General features: G+C 39.2%; 1 protein-coding gene across 1 annotated transcript in view; it reads right to left on the bottom strand.

Annotated features, from left to right (window-relative positions):
• Positions 1–8,401: 8,401 nt before the first annotated feature.
• Positions 8,402–16,370, bottom strand: part of AKR1D1 (aldo-keto reductase family 1 member D1) — a 78,850-nt gene continuing 70,881 nt past the window's right edge. Inside the window, exon 9 of the mRNA XM_027842253.1 lies at positions 8,402–9,025. Coding sequence (XP_027698054.1) covers positions 9,019–9,025 — 7 coding nt within the window. The 3' untranslated portion in view covers positions 8,402–9,018. The remainder of the gene's footprint in view (positions 9,026–16,370) is intronic.

Below are 16,370 nucleotides of genomic sequence, written 5' to 3'. Positions count from 1 at the left end.
CCTTTCTAGTTTTCTTATACCTTACTCCCCTCTCTGTCACCACCTGCCCCCTCTTCCCTCCCTCCCAACTGTGGTGGCCTCCTTGCTTTTCCTCCTACTAGACACTATCTCACTATTGAACATTTTCACTGGCTGTTCCACAGTCCTAGAATCACCTCCCTCCTCTTCTCCACCTTCCACCTTCCCTGGCTCTCTAAAATTCAACTAAAGTTCCACCCAACACAAGATACCTTTCCCACTCCTTAATCTTAATACTTTCCTTCCGAGGCTACCCTCAACCAATCCTGTATGTATTTTGTTTGTACATAGTTGTTTGCACACTCTTCCCCATTACACTGAGTTATGTTAGAATAAGGACTGATTTTTGCCTTTTTTTCCTGTCCCCCGTACTTAGCACAGTCCTGGCATACTATATGTGCTTAATAAATCTTAATTTATTGACAGATCCTTTCAGTAATCTAGTGAAATTTATAGACCCCTTTTCAGAATAACATTTTTTAAATACATAGAAGAAAATATATAGAATTATGAAGGAAATCAATTATATTGAAATAAAGATAGAATTTTTTTCCCCATCTGTGTTTATAAATCACTTGAAATCTATCCATGAACCCTTCCACAGACCCCAGCTTAGGAACACCTCTGTAGATGATTTCAACAACTTTGATTTCAACAGATGCCTGACAGCAACAACCTTGTTAGGCAGATACTGCAAATATCATGGTCCCCCATTTGGCGGATGAAGAAACTAAAGTGAGATTAAATCACTTCTCTGGGGCACTCATTTGGCATGTCAGAAATGGGACTCAAACCCAGGTGTTCGTGACTTATTTTATCCAGTGAGTCCAGGCATGAACTATACCTACGCAGTGCATTGGATAGTGTTCGGACTTAGGAACACAGTTCAAATCCTGTCAAATACACGCACTAGCTGGTGACAGCCTCATTTTCTTTATCGATAGTAGTCTTAATAATAATAAAAAGTCTTAATAATAATACTTGAGACAACATAGATGCTAACTATTATTATGCTAAAGAAGAATCCAGGCCTGGAGAGGTTGCAACTTTGGCCTATTGTCGTTATTGTTGTTTTCGGGAGGCAATGGGGTTAAGTGACTTGCCCAGAGTCACACAGCTACTGTCAGGTGTCTGAGGCCATATTTGAACTCAAGTCCTCCTGACTCCAGGGCTAGTGCTCAGTCCACTGTGCCACCTAACTGCCATGGCCTATTGTTTTTTTGTTGTTTCATTGCCTCAACTCACTGTGATTCCATTTGGGGTTTTCTTCGCAAATATACTGAGTAGTTTGCCATTTCCTTCTCCAGTTTATTTTACCTATGAGGAAATTGAGGCAAACAGGGTTAAGTGACTTGCCTAAGGTCACACAGCTTCACACAGCTAGCAAGTGTCTGTGGCCAGATTTGAACTCACAAAGATGAGTCTTCTTGACTCCAAGGCCAGCGACCCATCCACTGTACCACCTAGCCGCCCAGTTGTTTCAATAGCTTATGAAAAGAGTTTAGCATATGAGGCACTCTCTGTGGGAGCCGAGTATTAAGACTGGGGTCAGGGAGATCTATGTAGGTGATTATATCTTCTGCTGTCCAGGTACTCCTCCTCACGGTAGCTCCAAAGAAAGTCTCTTGTACTGGAGATATCAGAGTTCTAAAAACTTTAGCATGGGCTTTTTTCTTTCATTACCCGACAGGCAGGTCTCTTCAATCATAAGGACATTGCTTCCGAGTAGAAACCGATAGCAAAAGGTTCCAGAAATGTAGAAAAAGCACAAAGAAACTCAGAAGGATTCAGAGTCAGTTTTCTAAAACCTGGGGGAGAATTAGGGTTGGACTGATTAGTGTAGTCTGTACTCCCCTCAAATATGTGTTCTTGAAAGCTACACCCAGGTTCAAGGTATGGTTTGAGTCAGCATCTACTCAAAACCATAGGTCACAAGCCCCCACCAACATTTCTCTTTTATCAGTCCAAGTCAAAGGACGTATGAATTCAAACCAAAATGCATTTCATTAAAATCAACGACAAATTAAATCACAAGGAAAATTTCTCTCATACCTGGAGGAACATACTTTTGCACCATCTCCCATGCTATAAATGGGAAGGGGAACCCATGAACATGACCATGTGACCGGGACAGGGAAACGCATGTATCTTGGACAACTTACCCTCCTAGGGTTACCTCCCAGATGCAACAGTTCCCTGCCTTTAAAGCAGCCACTTGCTTCTTCTTTAAAGAGCTGCTGCCTTTATCTGCCCAACCTGGAGACATCACCTGTAAATTGTGAGCTCCTGGGCTAGCTCCTCTGTTCTATTGCCATCTACAGGGCTGCCTTGAACTGCAGCGGCTGGTGACGCTTCCTGGTTTGACTTCTCTGCTAGATTTTAACTTGCTAGCTTGCTGCTGCATTGTATTTGCTGTGTGCTGTCTTTCCTCCTAGAGAGGGGTCCCAGATCTTTTGTAGAAATGGTTCGTAGCCTTGGACTATCTCAACCCTTTTGTGAGTAAGACCTTTAGAAGTATCTTTAGATCGAGTCTCCTTTGAACCTATTTGTTTTTGTACCAGTGCCCACCAAGCCTCTAGATCTGCTTCCAGTCTAGCTGATGGAGGGGAGAGGGAGCCCACCTTCCTCATCACCCCTAGCAACAACTGCTGACCACATGCCGCCAACAGGCATATCAGCACAGAAGCCCTGGGACGGGCAGAGACTCCCAGCCAAGTCTTCACAACCATCATACAGAAAAGCAACTCCTGTGAAGAATGGATCAACCACCTTCATTAATTGTCAACCAACGGCCACATACAGGGCAGGCAAAGCAGTCTCTTGGAAGCAGCAATGCACCCACAGGCATGGAAAGGAGACTGCATGTGCCAGATGAGTCAAACCACCACAACAGCCTTGACCACCATATCCCCTCTGACCATGATGGAGACAGCCCAGGACCCTGAGCCAATGAGCCTCGGGAATATCATCACTTACATCCCAGTGCCCTAAGAAAGCATCCTGGGAAGCAATCCCTGTGGAGATGCGGTCTGTCAAGCGCTCCTGCGGCTGCTACAGCCCCAACTAGAGAAGAACTAGAAAAGAAAGTTCTTGCCACCCGAGTCCTCGGCACTGTCAAGTGGTTCAACGTGAAGAATGGACGTTTTATCAGTGGAAATGACATTAAAGAAGAGGCCTTACCATCTGTTTTGCTGCTGTACCCTAAGGACTGTGAGACCATTCCCTGTCACCTTGTGGCTGAAACCTGCTGTGTGTGTTGTCTCCACCATCAAAATAACAAGGGTCCTTGAGAGCAGGGATTGTCTTAATTTTGGTTGGTGTCTCTAGCCCTTCGCACAAATGCTTTGTGCAGGGTAAGTGCTTAAAAATGCTTTTATTCATTCATTCACTCATTATTCCAGGTCTTTGTGATATATGGGTTGCGGTAAGAAAATTCCTTTTAACGTCTATCATGCCCCTCGTAGCCAGCATTGGCTATGTATCCTACTCTAAAGCTTCATATTGGAAAGCCTGGAGGGGCTTGGTAGAATTGTGTGAGAAATGATTCATTTGGATCCCACTCCAGTCAGTTTTAAGCAGTTCAGCATGATTCCATAAGGGGTAATGATTATTAGCAATTATTAGTGACCTACTCATCTAATAATGTACAATTAGTCAGTTATCTAACAACAATACAAGAAAAACAGGTATTAATATATATATATTTTTACATAAATTATATGGGGATTATTAGATAAGATAGGTTCTTATAGTAGGCCTTCATAGTAGGCTTCAAACTTCAATCCAACATTCATCACTTGTTTACCAGTTACAAAGCTTACTTGTACAACCACGAGAATGCTGACAAAGATATCTTCATCCTGTTCTGCTCAAATTCCATGTCTAAGCCTAACATGGGTAGCGTGATACGGAAAGTCCCCTAACTGCGGACCACCCTCTCTTGTCCAACGTGAGTAGGTGCCCATCTTATGACCACTTAGTCACTGGAGATGACCCTTGCCTTGCCCATCTTGTGACCACCCATGTAGATGCATCATTTCTGGCCCTCCTGGAGGCTTAAAATCAGGGGCTATCAACCAGTGAAATTCTATATTTTACCATGCTTCTTTTGCATGTCTGGGTATTGAACCCTATATAAGTAAGACCTTGGGGGAAAGAAGGCATCTCAGATCGTGAGAAAGATCTGAGGTCCACTTCATTAGAGGGGGACATCAACCCTTTAATAAAGTACTATTGGCTTGGAGTTCTGCCTCAGTGGTGTGTCTTGCAGATTGGACAATTTTGGACTCCACAACTGGTAATGTTTGTCTTAGGTTCTTATAGTTGCACCAGAATTGATGCTCTCCTTAGAAATGAACAGATAACAGTTGAAGAGTAGGGAGAAGAAAAGTACCTAATCATATCTAGGTATCTGTATTTTTAAAAATCTTACTCTAATATAGCATAATGATTAGTAATTGTTTATTGAATAGAATTCTTTGTAACTGAAAAAACAATCAAATGGAAAAGCATGATGCAATAGCAAACCAAAAAAGTCATGTTTGTGTAGTTTACAGTTTATGAAACACTTTCACACTCAATCTCACAGACAAGGAACTATGTAGAAGTGGAAACTAAAATGTGTTGAAAGAGAATTGAAGGAAAGAGGTGCAAAATGGCAGGTAATTGTAGTCAGCTGTAAGCCCCCTTAATCAAAACCAGCTGTGCTTAACTTCTGTCGGTATCAGGGTTTTGGCAGGAACCTGCTAATTTTTAATCAAAAGCAGATTGAACAGAATTCATGTCAAAAGAAAAGGTGAGAAGACTTCAATCAACAAATAAATTCTATCTTAGCAGGCCCTGGCCACTGCTTGAGTAGTGAGGCTAACAGGTGCGCCCAAGCAATTTGCCATAGGAATTGGCTACAAGAGCTAAGAATCATAAAAATAGGGATTGATGATCTTGCTTCCAACAAGTTTTGGGGGGCAAAAGGAATTCTGTAGTAATTTGTGATATTTGTCCTTTTGCCACTGCCAATTAACTACTATGTTCGCACAAAGAACAAGTTAGCTTCTTTACTGAAAGAGAAAGGGATTCACTTAGAAGAATTAGAGGTATCAGAGAGAATGATTCTTTCTTTGAAAAAAAAAATGGAAGCAGCACTTTGAACTGAAGGCAAAGAAGATAAAGGATCTAAAAAGGTAGAAAAGAGTCTTGACCTCTGTCAAGCCATTGCAGACATAGGGAAAGGTGGGGCACAGAAGATGAAGGTAAGAAAAAAGAACATTGACTTCTCAGTTAAGTAATACATATGAGTTTCCTCCTGAAGAGGGGGAGTTGGAAAGAACACATATTGAGGAAACATGTAAGGGCAGGGAACACAAGCATCTGGGGGAAACTCATACTTCCAGGGCTGTGGAACCAGTGAAGTACTCAGATAGCATCATGCTGCTCCTCCTCTCTGCTGCCATTTTCAGATCTTCAACTGTGATACAGCTTCTTTCCTTTAGGAGGAGATATTTACTAGCAATTCAGCTTAGAGCCCCAGGGCTTTATTAAACTCTTCTGTGATGCATACCCCAGACAATAGTATCCACTCAGCTAGTGGATTTTAAGCCTGTATCTTGAATACCTTTTTTACCTGTTATTGCTTGGGCTCTTTCAGTCTGAATTCTTAATTGACTTAGAATGAGTAGATTATTTCTCTTTTCCACTCCCATGATGCCAATCACATAAATCATAAGAACTGGGTAGAAAGGACTGAAAGGGGCATGTGATCTGATCTTTGTCCTATTTTTCTTTGGCTCTGCATTCTTGACAGCAATGCAATTACTGTCATCCCTTCATAAATATTGCTGCTAGGAATATTTTTGTGGAGATAAATCTTTTCCTGCCAATAATATCTTTAGGGAATAGTCCTAGAAGTGGGTTCACTGGGTTAATAAGAACTATAAAATTGTTCAGCTGAGAGCAGCCACAATGTTGTAGCTCTTATTGCATAATTTCAAATTGCTTTTGAAAAAGATTGCACCAATTCAGAGCTCATCTAGAATTCTAATAGCATGCCTGTTTTTCCACTGCAGAGGAAATATCGAATTTTATAATTTTAAACATTTTTTTAGTCTCTTTGATGGGTGCAAGGTGATATCTCAGAATTGTTTTAATGTGAATTTCTCTTATTAGTGAACTCTTTTTTCTCCTGATATTGATAATTTGTGTTTCTTCTAATAGAAACTGCTAATTCATGTCCTGTGAGCACTCACCACATATCTACTCACTATTTAAATTTTTTTGTCAATTGCTTATGGATTTTTGGATGTCAGACATATAAGAATTGCTTACCACAATGCTTTTTATCCTTTAGCCTGGTTCTTTTTTTTTAAGAGCTAAAACAAAATTTATCACATTTCAGGTGATACAAAGTACCAGAAGTTTCAGGTAAGCCAAATAAAACTGAGAGTCAAGAGAAGAAAAACAGGAAAATTATATTTTGTTTAAAGATACAACAGACAATGAAACAATATCAGTAAATGTATATATATATACATATACAAATACGTATCAAATGGCATGGCATCTAAATTCCTTTTTTTTTCTTTTTGGTGAGGCAGTCAGGATTAAGTGACTTGCCCAGGGTCACACAGCTAGTAAGTGTCATGTGTCTGAGGCCGGATTTGAAGTTAGGTCCTCCTGACTCCAAGGCCGGAGCTCTATCTACTGCGCCACCTAGCTGCCCCTAGCATCTAAATTCTTAAAGAAAAAGCTAACTGGATTATGAAAAGACATTTCTAGTAATGATTATTATATAGATATTAATATTCCTATTTCATATCTGGATAATTCTAACAAGAAGGAAAATATAGAGTTCTACCAAAATGTTGGAAAAACAGATTTAAAAGATCTGTGTTGATTTCTGAAGTAAATAATAGAAACATTCTATTTTTTACAAAAAAAATCCCATTTACAAAAACTAATCCTGTGTTAGGACATAAAGAAATCATAAATATGTGAAAATATATATATAATATATATTATATATACACACATATATATTATATCTATATATACACATATATATATTCTTTGTAGATAATGGATAGAGCACTCAATATCAGTAAAGGAAACTATGCTAGGTGGTGCAGTGTATAGAGTGCTGGGCCTGGAGACAGGAAGACCTGAGTTCAAATCTGGCCTCAGACACTTAATAGCTGTGCGACCCTGGGTAAGCTCCTTTACCTTTTTTGCCTCAGTTTCCTCATTTTAAAATGAGCTGGAGAAGGAAATGGCAAACTGCTCCAGCATCTTTGCCAAGAAAATCCTAAAAGGCATCATAGAAAGTCAGACACTACTGAAAAATGACTAAATAACAACAACAAAGGAAACTTGAAGAGCTAAAGCAGACATAAACGAGGACTATTGGCATAAAAAATGTCCAACCCTTTGTTGATAGGTACTGCTGCCAATCATACTTATCAACATGTAGAAACATTTTAATAGTCAGTTTATTATGTGCTCAGAGCGTAGATCCATGATATACAAAACCCAGTGTGTTCCAGGTCTCCATTTTTAGCACCGTTATGTAGGTCTCAGTTTTAGTACCCTCACATTGTTGATTCATTGTTGTTCTTCGTACTTGAAGACGGCAAAAAATGACATCCTCCAATGTGTCTAGCTGTGGTTGATCAGACCGATACATGCTTGGAAGTCTCTACCGCAGGTCAGGTACAAATAATCTCTACATAGGGTGCTCACTCAGCAGGATGGGGTCAATGGAATTTTATAGAGGAAAGAAGGGAAAGAAAAATATTTATACATCAAATAACAGATAGCACAAGGGGAAGATCTACATCGAGTAAAATTATAAACTGGTCAGTAAAAACTGGGGATATAACTGGAATTTGCATACTCACCATTAATACTGGGGCTGTACTTAGTTACTTATGCTCATCTTAGCTAAATTGAGGCAATGAAGCTGAGCCAGAAATTCTCTTCTCACTAACCAGTTAAGCACTGGAGCTAAAGTTTGATGTCACCTAAATTCTGCATACTCTGGACAGTCAGTCACATACCTCGTCTTAAGCAGATGGGAACAGAGCCAAAGCAGAAAAATTCTCTTATCACACTATCGAATGACACTTTATTTTTAAAATTTTTTAAATGTATTTATTTTTAGTTTTCCACATTTGCTTTTATAAAGATTTTGAGTACCAAATTCCCCCCCTTTCCCCTCCCCCTTCCCCAACACAGCCTGCAATCTGATATAGGCTATACATATACAATTATAATGTTCTCCTGGTTCTGCTTACTTCACTCAACATCAGTTCATGTAAGTGTTTCTGAAATCTACCTGCCCATCATAGAATGACATTTTAAATAATGAGTAGGTAAAGAGCATAGCACAGAAATAATCATATAAGCAGCAAGCATTTATTAAGTATCTGCTATACATCAGGCAAAACCCAAAAGCAAAATAGTCACTGCCTTTAGAGAGTTCAGATTTGACAAAGGGAGATAACAGGTAGAATGTGTAAGTGTATACAAATGTAATGACTATGTTCTGATGCACATAGGCTATCTAAATCTTCTTCTTAGGGTGCTAGGATACCCTGAGGGGTTTTGTGGTATATTTTCTTCACTGCCATTGACTGGAATCACCATTGGTTGTGTTTCCTGCCCATCTCCCCAACCCACATTGTAAAAGGCCACTTACTAGTGTCCCAGTTTCTTTTAAACACTTAACATCGATTAGTTTTTACTAAGGGATAGTTACTTCAAAGATATAGAAGAAACAAGGCACCTCAGGGGCATACTATGCCATCAAGGTCTTTGTGTGGATGGGGATTGGGAGACTAGGTACAGTTTAGCTCAGTTCCTACATGGTGTTGATCCCACTAAATTTACATTCAGATTGGGCATGACTTCCAGATGTGTTTGGCCTTGGCTGTATAATCAAGCCTGGACTTTGACTCGTAGATACATGTTGTGTTCTCTCCTGACCACATAAAACACGCAAGGTTGGAGTCATGACCTAGAACAAATAGAAAAATACAAAGCCAAGGCCAAGTAAATAATAATGCCATGTTGCCTTGATGGGGAGAAGTAAACAGAGCCAAGGGAATGACCGAGGCAAGAGAGAGCCCTCAGAATAGATTAAGGGCAAAGCCAAGATGGCAAAAAAAAAAAAAAAAAAAAAGGCAGGAATTTGCCTCAGTTCTTTCAAATTATTTTACAAACAATTTAATGCCTCAAAATGAACTCTGGAGTAGCAGAGCCCACAAAAGGACAAGGTGAAACAATTTTCCTGCCAAACATAACTTAGAAGGTTGGCAGGAAAAGTCTGTCACAGGGCTTGAAAGTGGAGTGCAGTCTATAGCAGACAAGTCAGCAGTGGGCCTCAGGGTAAATTAAATCTGCAGCAGTGGCTTCTGGAACTCTCAGCCTACAGAAGGTAAGGGTGTTGGATAAGTGGTCAGAAGGAGATTACAGGGGACTCTTTGGTGGCAGTGGGTACAGGACTCTGCTGCATTGCTGGTAGGAGGATCCAGGTCACAGTCCCAGGGTGGGGAGGAGCACTAGCACAACAGAGCTTGTGACCACAGTGGAGCAAAGACCCTGGTGCAAGTTCCAGTGGGGAAGAAGAGTGTTTGTGTTTGCTCATGGACCAGGGCACAGTCAATGCTGTTACATGCAAAGACTCAAAAGAAAATCCTGGAAGAGCTCAAAAAGGATTTTAAAAATCAAATGAAAGAGGCAGAGGAAAAATTGAGAAAAGAAATTAGAGTGATGCAAGAAAATCATGAAAAAAGTTAATAGCAAGGCAAAGGAATCACACACACACACACACACACACAAATACAGAAAAAAAAAACACACCAAAAAAAAGAGAAGACAAAAAAGAAAAAAAAAAAAAAAAAAAAGGCACAAAAATCCACTAAGAGAACTCCTTAAAAAGAAGATTTGGTCAAATGGAAAAAGATGTACAAAAATTCAGTGAAGAAGTCCTTAAAAGGCAAAATGGGGAAAGGAGAGTAGAACCAAAATGGTGGAGAAAAGGCAGGGACTTGCCTGAGCTCTCCCTAATTTCTCTCCAAACAACTTTTTAAATGCCTGAAAATGACTTCTAGAGTGGCAAAACTCACAAAAGGATGGGATAAAGCAATTTTCTAGCCCAAGACAACTTACAAGGTCAGCAAGAAAGGTCTATCTCACTGAGGTGAGAGTGGAACACAGTTCAGCACAGGCTGTGCCCCAGTAAAACAGCAGCAGGCCTTGGGGGCAGCTAAATTAGCAGTGGTTTCTGGAGCTCACAGCCCACAGATGGTAAGGGAGCTGGAAAGCTAGTCAGAAAGAGATTACAGGAGTCCCTTTGCTGGCACTTGGTACAGGACTCTGTTACATTGACCACACTTGGATCTGGGTCCGAGTCCTGGGTTGAAATCCCAGGGTGAGGAGGAGCATTAGCACACCAGAGCTTGTGGTTGCACACTGGGCACAGTTCCAGGGCAGGAAAGAGTGCTTATGGTTACTCACAGATCAGAGCACAGGCCAGGAGAGTAGTAAATACACCTTTCCTTAGATCATAGCACCTTGGAAAAACTGAAAACTTAGAGACCCCCAAAACTAGATCTGAAAACAGTTGCACAAATAACCTGAAGCAGTGCCTCCTCCACCGTGGGAGCAGATCCCAACTTTAACAGCAAGTTAGAAGTCAAGAAATAGACTGAAAAAATGAGCAAGCAACAACAATGGCAACCCTGACCATAGAAAGTTACTCTGGTGACAGAGAAGATCATAACAGAAACTCAGGAGACGACAAAGTCAAAACTGCTATATTCAAAGCCTCAAAGAAAAATGTGAATTGGTCTCAGGTCAAACGGAAAAAAAAAAGAATTCCTGGAAGAGCTCAAAAAGGATTTTAAAAATCAAATTAGAAAGGTAGAGGTAAATTAGGAAAAGAAATGAATGTGATGCAAGAAAATCATGAAAAAAGAGTCAACAGCTTGGTCAAAGAGGAACAAAAAAATAGTGAAGGAAAAAACATCTTAAAAATCAGAATAGGTCAAATAGTAAAAGAGGCATAAAAATCCACCAAAGAAAAGAACGTCATAAGAAGTAGAATTGACCAAATGGAAAAGGAGGTACAAAAGCTCACTGAAGAAAATAATTCCTTAAAAATTAGAATTGGGCAAGTGGAAGTTAATGACTGCATGAGACATCAAGGAACAATCAAACAAAACCAAAAGAATGAAAAAAAAAACCCAGAAGAAAATGTGAAATATCTCACTGGAGAAACAACTGCCCTGGAAAATAGATTAAGGGGATATCATTTAAGAATTATTGGATTACTTGAAAGTCATGATCAAAGAATTCCCTAGACATCATCTTTCAAGAAATTATCAAGGAAAACTGCCCTGAACCAAAGGGTAAAATAGACATTGAAAGAATTCACTGATCATGTCCTTAAAGAGATCCCAAAATGAAAACATCCATGAATATTATAGCTAAATTCCAGAGCTCCCAGGTCAAGGAGAAAATACTTCAAACAGCCAAGAGAAGCGATTCAAATGTCATGGAGTCAGGATAACTCAAGATTTAGTAGCTTCTTCATTAAAGAAGCAGAGGACTTGGAAAATGATATTCAGGAGGGCAAAAGAGCTAAGATTACAACCAAGAATCACCTACCCAGAAAAACTGAGTATAGTCTTCCGGGGGGAGGGGGGGATGGAAATAATGGATATTCAACAAAATAGAGGATTGTCAGGCATTCCTGATGAAAAGACCAGAGCTAGATAGAAAATTTTACTTTTAAATACAAGACTCAAGAGAAGCATGAAAAAGCAAGCAGGAAAAAGAAATCATAAGATTAAACTGTTTGTATTCCTATGTGGGAAGGTGATACTTATAACTCCTAAGAACTTTCTCATTATTAGGGCAGTTAGAAAGGAGTATATTTTAGACAGAGGGCACAGGTGTGAGTTGAATATGATGGGATATCTAAAAAAAAATTAAGGCATGAGAAAGAGGAATGCTTCTGAAGAAGGGGAAAGGGAGAGGTAGAATAAGGTAAATTATCTCACATAAAAGATGTATGAAAGAGCTTTTATGGTAGAGGGGAAGATGGGGGAATTGGGTGTGAGTACTTGGACCTTACTCTCATTGGAACTGGCTCAAAGAGGGAATAACATACACACTCAGTTGGGTATAGAAATCCATCTTACCCTACAGGAAAATAAGAGGAAAAAAGGAGAGAAGGGTGGGAGAGACTGATAGAAGGGAGGGCGGGTTGGAGGAGGTGGTAGTCAGAAGCAAAACACTTTTGAAGATGAACAGGGGGAAAGGAGAGAAAGAGAGAAAGATAAATGGGAACAATAGGATGGAGGGAAATACACTGTAACTGTGAAAAAAAATTTACAGCAAGTTTCTCTGATAAAAGCCTAATTTCTCAAATATATAGAGAACTGAGTCAAACTTATAAGCATACATGTCATTCCCCAATTGATAAACGGCCAAGGAAATGGATAGGCAGTTTTCAGACAAAGTAATCAAAGCTATCTATAGTCCGATGAAAATAATGCTCTAAATCACTATTGATTAGAGAAATACAAGTTAAAACAACTCTGAGGCACTATCTCATACCTTTCTGATTGGCTAATATGACAGAAAAGAAAATGATAGATGTTGGAAGGGATGTGGGAAAATTCAGACACTAATACATTGTTAGTAGAGTTATGAACTTATTTAACCATTCTGGTCTTTTTTTTTTTTGGTTTGTTTTTGCTGGGCAATGGGGTTAAGTAGCTTGCCCAGGGTCACACAGCTAGTGAGTGTTATGTGTCTGAGGCTGGATTTGAATTCAGGTCTTCTGACTCCAGGGCCAGTGCTCTATCCACTGTACCGCGTGGCTGCCTTTATTCAACCATTCTGGAGAGCAATTCAGAACGAGGCCCAAAGGGCCATAAACTGTACCTACCCTTTGACCCAGAAATATCAGCACTAGGTCTACATTCCGAAAAAATAAAAAACAAAAAGGAAAAGGACCTACATGTACAAAAACATTTTTAGCAACTCTTTTTATAGTGGTAAATAATTGGAAATTAAAGGGATGCACCTCAACTGGGGAATGACTGAACAAGTTGTGGTATATGAATGTAATAGTATACTATTGTGATAGAAGAATATGAAGCAGAATGATTTCAGAAAAACCTTGAAAGACTTACATGAACTGATGCAAAGTGAAATGAGTAGAACCAGAAGAACACTGTACACAGCAATAGCAATGTTGTATGTTGATCAACTGAACATGACTTAGTTATTCTCAGTCATACAATGATCTATGAAAATTCTGAAGAACTTATGATGAAAAATGCTATCTATCTCCAGAGAACTGATGGAGTCTGAACATAGATCAAAGCATCCTTTTTTCTCTTGGCTGTGTGTATGTGTGTGTGTGTGTGTGAGGGTGTGTATGTTTCCTTTTACAACACAACTAGTATGGAAATATGTTTTGCATGACCTCTTATGTATAACCGATATCAAATTGCTTGCCTTCTCAATGTGGGGGGCAGAGAGGGATAGAATTTGGAACTCAATTTTTTTTTTTTTTTTTTTTGCTGAAGCAATCAGGATTAAGTGACTTGCACAGGATCACACAACTAGTAAGTGTTAAGTGTCTGAGGCTGGATTTGAACTCAGGTCCTCCTGACTCAAAGGCCAGAGCTCTATTCACTGCACCACCTAGCTGCCCCAGAAAGCAAAATTTTAAAAAACAAAGGTTAATCATTGTCACATATAATTGGGAAAAAATAAAATATTAATTAGAGAAAGAGAGAGAGAGGGAGAGAGAGAGAGAGAGCTCCCAACCTGAATCTTTGCTTTTTATTCTGGATGCATCTCTTTTGTTGAACAAAAACTATTCATTTTTCTATGATCAAATTATTTTGCAATTTCTTCTATTTGTTAAAAAGAATTTTTTAGCCTCTTTAAAGCTGGGAGAGCTATTATTCCATTATCTGATTGTTTGAGATTTAAAAAAAAATATTTGCTTTAGATGGAATTTATTGTCTTATGCTCTGAAATTTGACTAAATTTTATTTTTCCAACACACTGCTGTCTAACTCTTCCAACTAATTTTGATTGAATAAAGAATTTCTTCCCTAAAGTTTTGTGAACGCAAATCTATGAAACATTAATATCTTTTACACATTTGATTCTAGTTCAAAGTAATCAGATCTCTTCTACTGATCTGCTGTTCTGGTCTTTCAATCAAATGGTCAAATGGATTTGTAATCTCAACAATTTGGACACAGATTGATGCAGATGGCCGTCATTCATCTCTCCTTCCCTCCTTATCAATCTTATCTGACTCTTGTCCAAGTACTCCCATAAGTTGACAAGAAGCCTACCTAATGTGCTGGAAGTTTTCTTCATTTCCCCTGATATCACAAGAATATTAGTGGAGTTCTTGGGATGAAACCCTCTCATCCTTTGACATGTGGCATAAGGCCTATCTTCTTAAAAATACAATTTTTCTTTATTATAAGCTTGACAGTCATCAACAAATATGAAGGATAGTAAAGAGATAGAAGGGCAGAAAGGATAAAAAAGGCTCCAAAGGATAGAAAAAGAGAATTATTTATGAAATTGTGACCGTTTCACATACAGCTTGTTTTTAAAATATTAAGCAACTAACTTGGTAGTACCAATAATGCTCTGTTTGCCTCTGTCCTCTTATGAACTTCCTTTTGCTCCTTTCTGTGAATTTAAAAAAAAATGCTTCACTGACATTCTTCTTTCTTCTTTTTTTTTTTGAATCACTATAATTACCTCCATTTCTCCTCCCACATTACACTCTTCCAAATAAAAGTCCTGCTTTTAAAGAACCAGGTATAGTAAACAGATTTATGTTGTATTGATTGTAGCTAAAAATTTACACCTTATTCTATACTTCTAGTCCACCACTTTTCTGCCAGTAGGTGAGAAGCATGCTTCATATCAGTGTTCGTAGGGCAGCTAGGTGGTGCAGTGGATAGAGCACCCATCCTGGAGTCAGGAGGACCTGAGTTCAAATCCAGTCTCAGACCAGATACTTGACACTTACTAGCTGTGTGACCCTGGGCTTAACCCCAATTGCAAAAAAAAAAAATAGAGTCCCATATCAGTCTTCTTGAGTCATGATTGGTCATGATATTTATCAGAGTTTGTAAGTCTTTCAAAGTTGTTATCTTTTACAGTGTTGTGGTCAATGTATAAATTGTCCCCTTGGTTCTGTTCAATTCACTTTGCATCAGTTCATGCAAGTCTTTGTAGATTCCTCTGAATCCATCCCTTTTGATGTTTTTCATGGCACAATAATATTCCCTTACATTCACATATAATAATTTGTTTAGCCATTCCCTAGTTGACAGTTAACCCCTTAGTTTATAATACTTTTGGGCCTTACCTTTCTAAAAGACCTAAAACTTAATACAGAATACCTTGAACCTGGGGTAGATTTTAAGACCCATGTGATTTGAGAGGAGAACACAGATATCAATCAGATGTTACCGCTGTGTGAGAAGATTTTTGCTCTTTTGAGGGGTAGTTAGAGGAGGGTATTCCCCAGGGGGATATTTAGGAATCTAGTATACAGGAGTCATTTTAAAAAAAAGCTTGCTGATCAATTGCTCAGGAAGTAGGCATAGTGCTAGTGTGCATGGTATTGGTTATGCATGGCAGTATGGAAAGAGAGGTAGTATTCATGGTGCATGTGTTTCAGTTGAGAATGGTTAAGTACAGAAGTAGAGTATGAGTTTACATATGTTAAGAATGTTCTGTGTTGAGCCTGACTCAGGCGAGTGCCCTGGTAATTTAGATTTGATATTTGAACTAAATGAACTAAGTTGAACTAAGTCATTCAACCATTAAAAAAAGGAGATTTACTCAAGCATAGCAAGAAAAGAACATTCAACAAGGATAGGCATGGAGGACACCCACCAGCCAACCATCAGAATGCCCTGGAGCTTTTTGTGGGTAATAAGGAAATGATATCAATGATTTGAGTCTTTAGCTCCCTGAACCAAACATATCTTGAGGAAAGTGTTGGTACCTTTTTCTTTTTTAAGGCAATGGGGTTAAGTGACTTGACCAGGGTCACATTGCTAGTAAATGTCAAGTCTCTGAGGCCAGATTTGAACTCAGATTCTCCTGACTCCAGGGCTGGTGCTCTATCCACTGCACCACCTAGCTGCCCCTAGCATTGGTACCTTTTAAGGAAAGATTAGCTTTACCTGCACGGGGAGAGGGTTTAGGATATTGTTTCTACCGTAACTTGATAGAGACTCAGTATGGGTGAATGTGGAGGATGAGGGCATGAGCTCTTTGGTAGTTGGGTCGGA

The sequence above is a fragment of the Vombatus ursinus genome, unplaced genomic scaffold, assembly GCF_900497805.2.
Source record: "Vombatus ursinus unplaced genomic scaffold, bare-nosed wombat genome assembly UNPS02014870.1, whole genome shotgun sequence".
In the NCBI taxonomy this organism is placed as follows: Eukaryota; Metazoa; Chordata; class Mammalia; order Diprotodontia; family Vombatidae; genus Vombatus; species Vombatus ursinus.
This window is presented reverse-complemented; position numbering and strand designations above follow the sequence as displayed.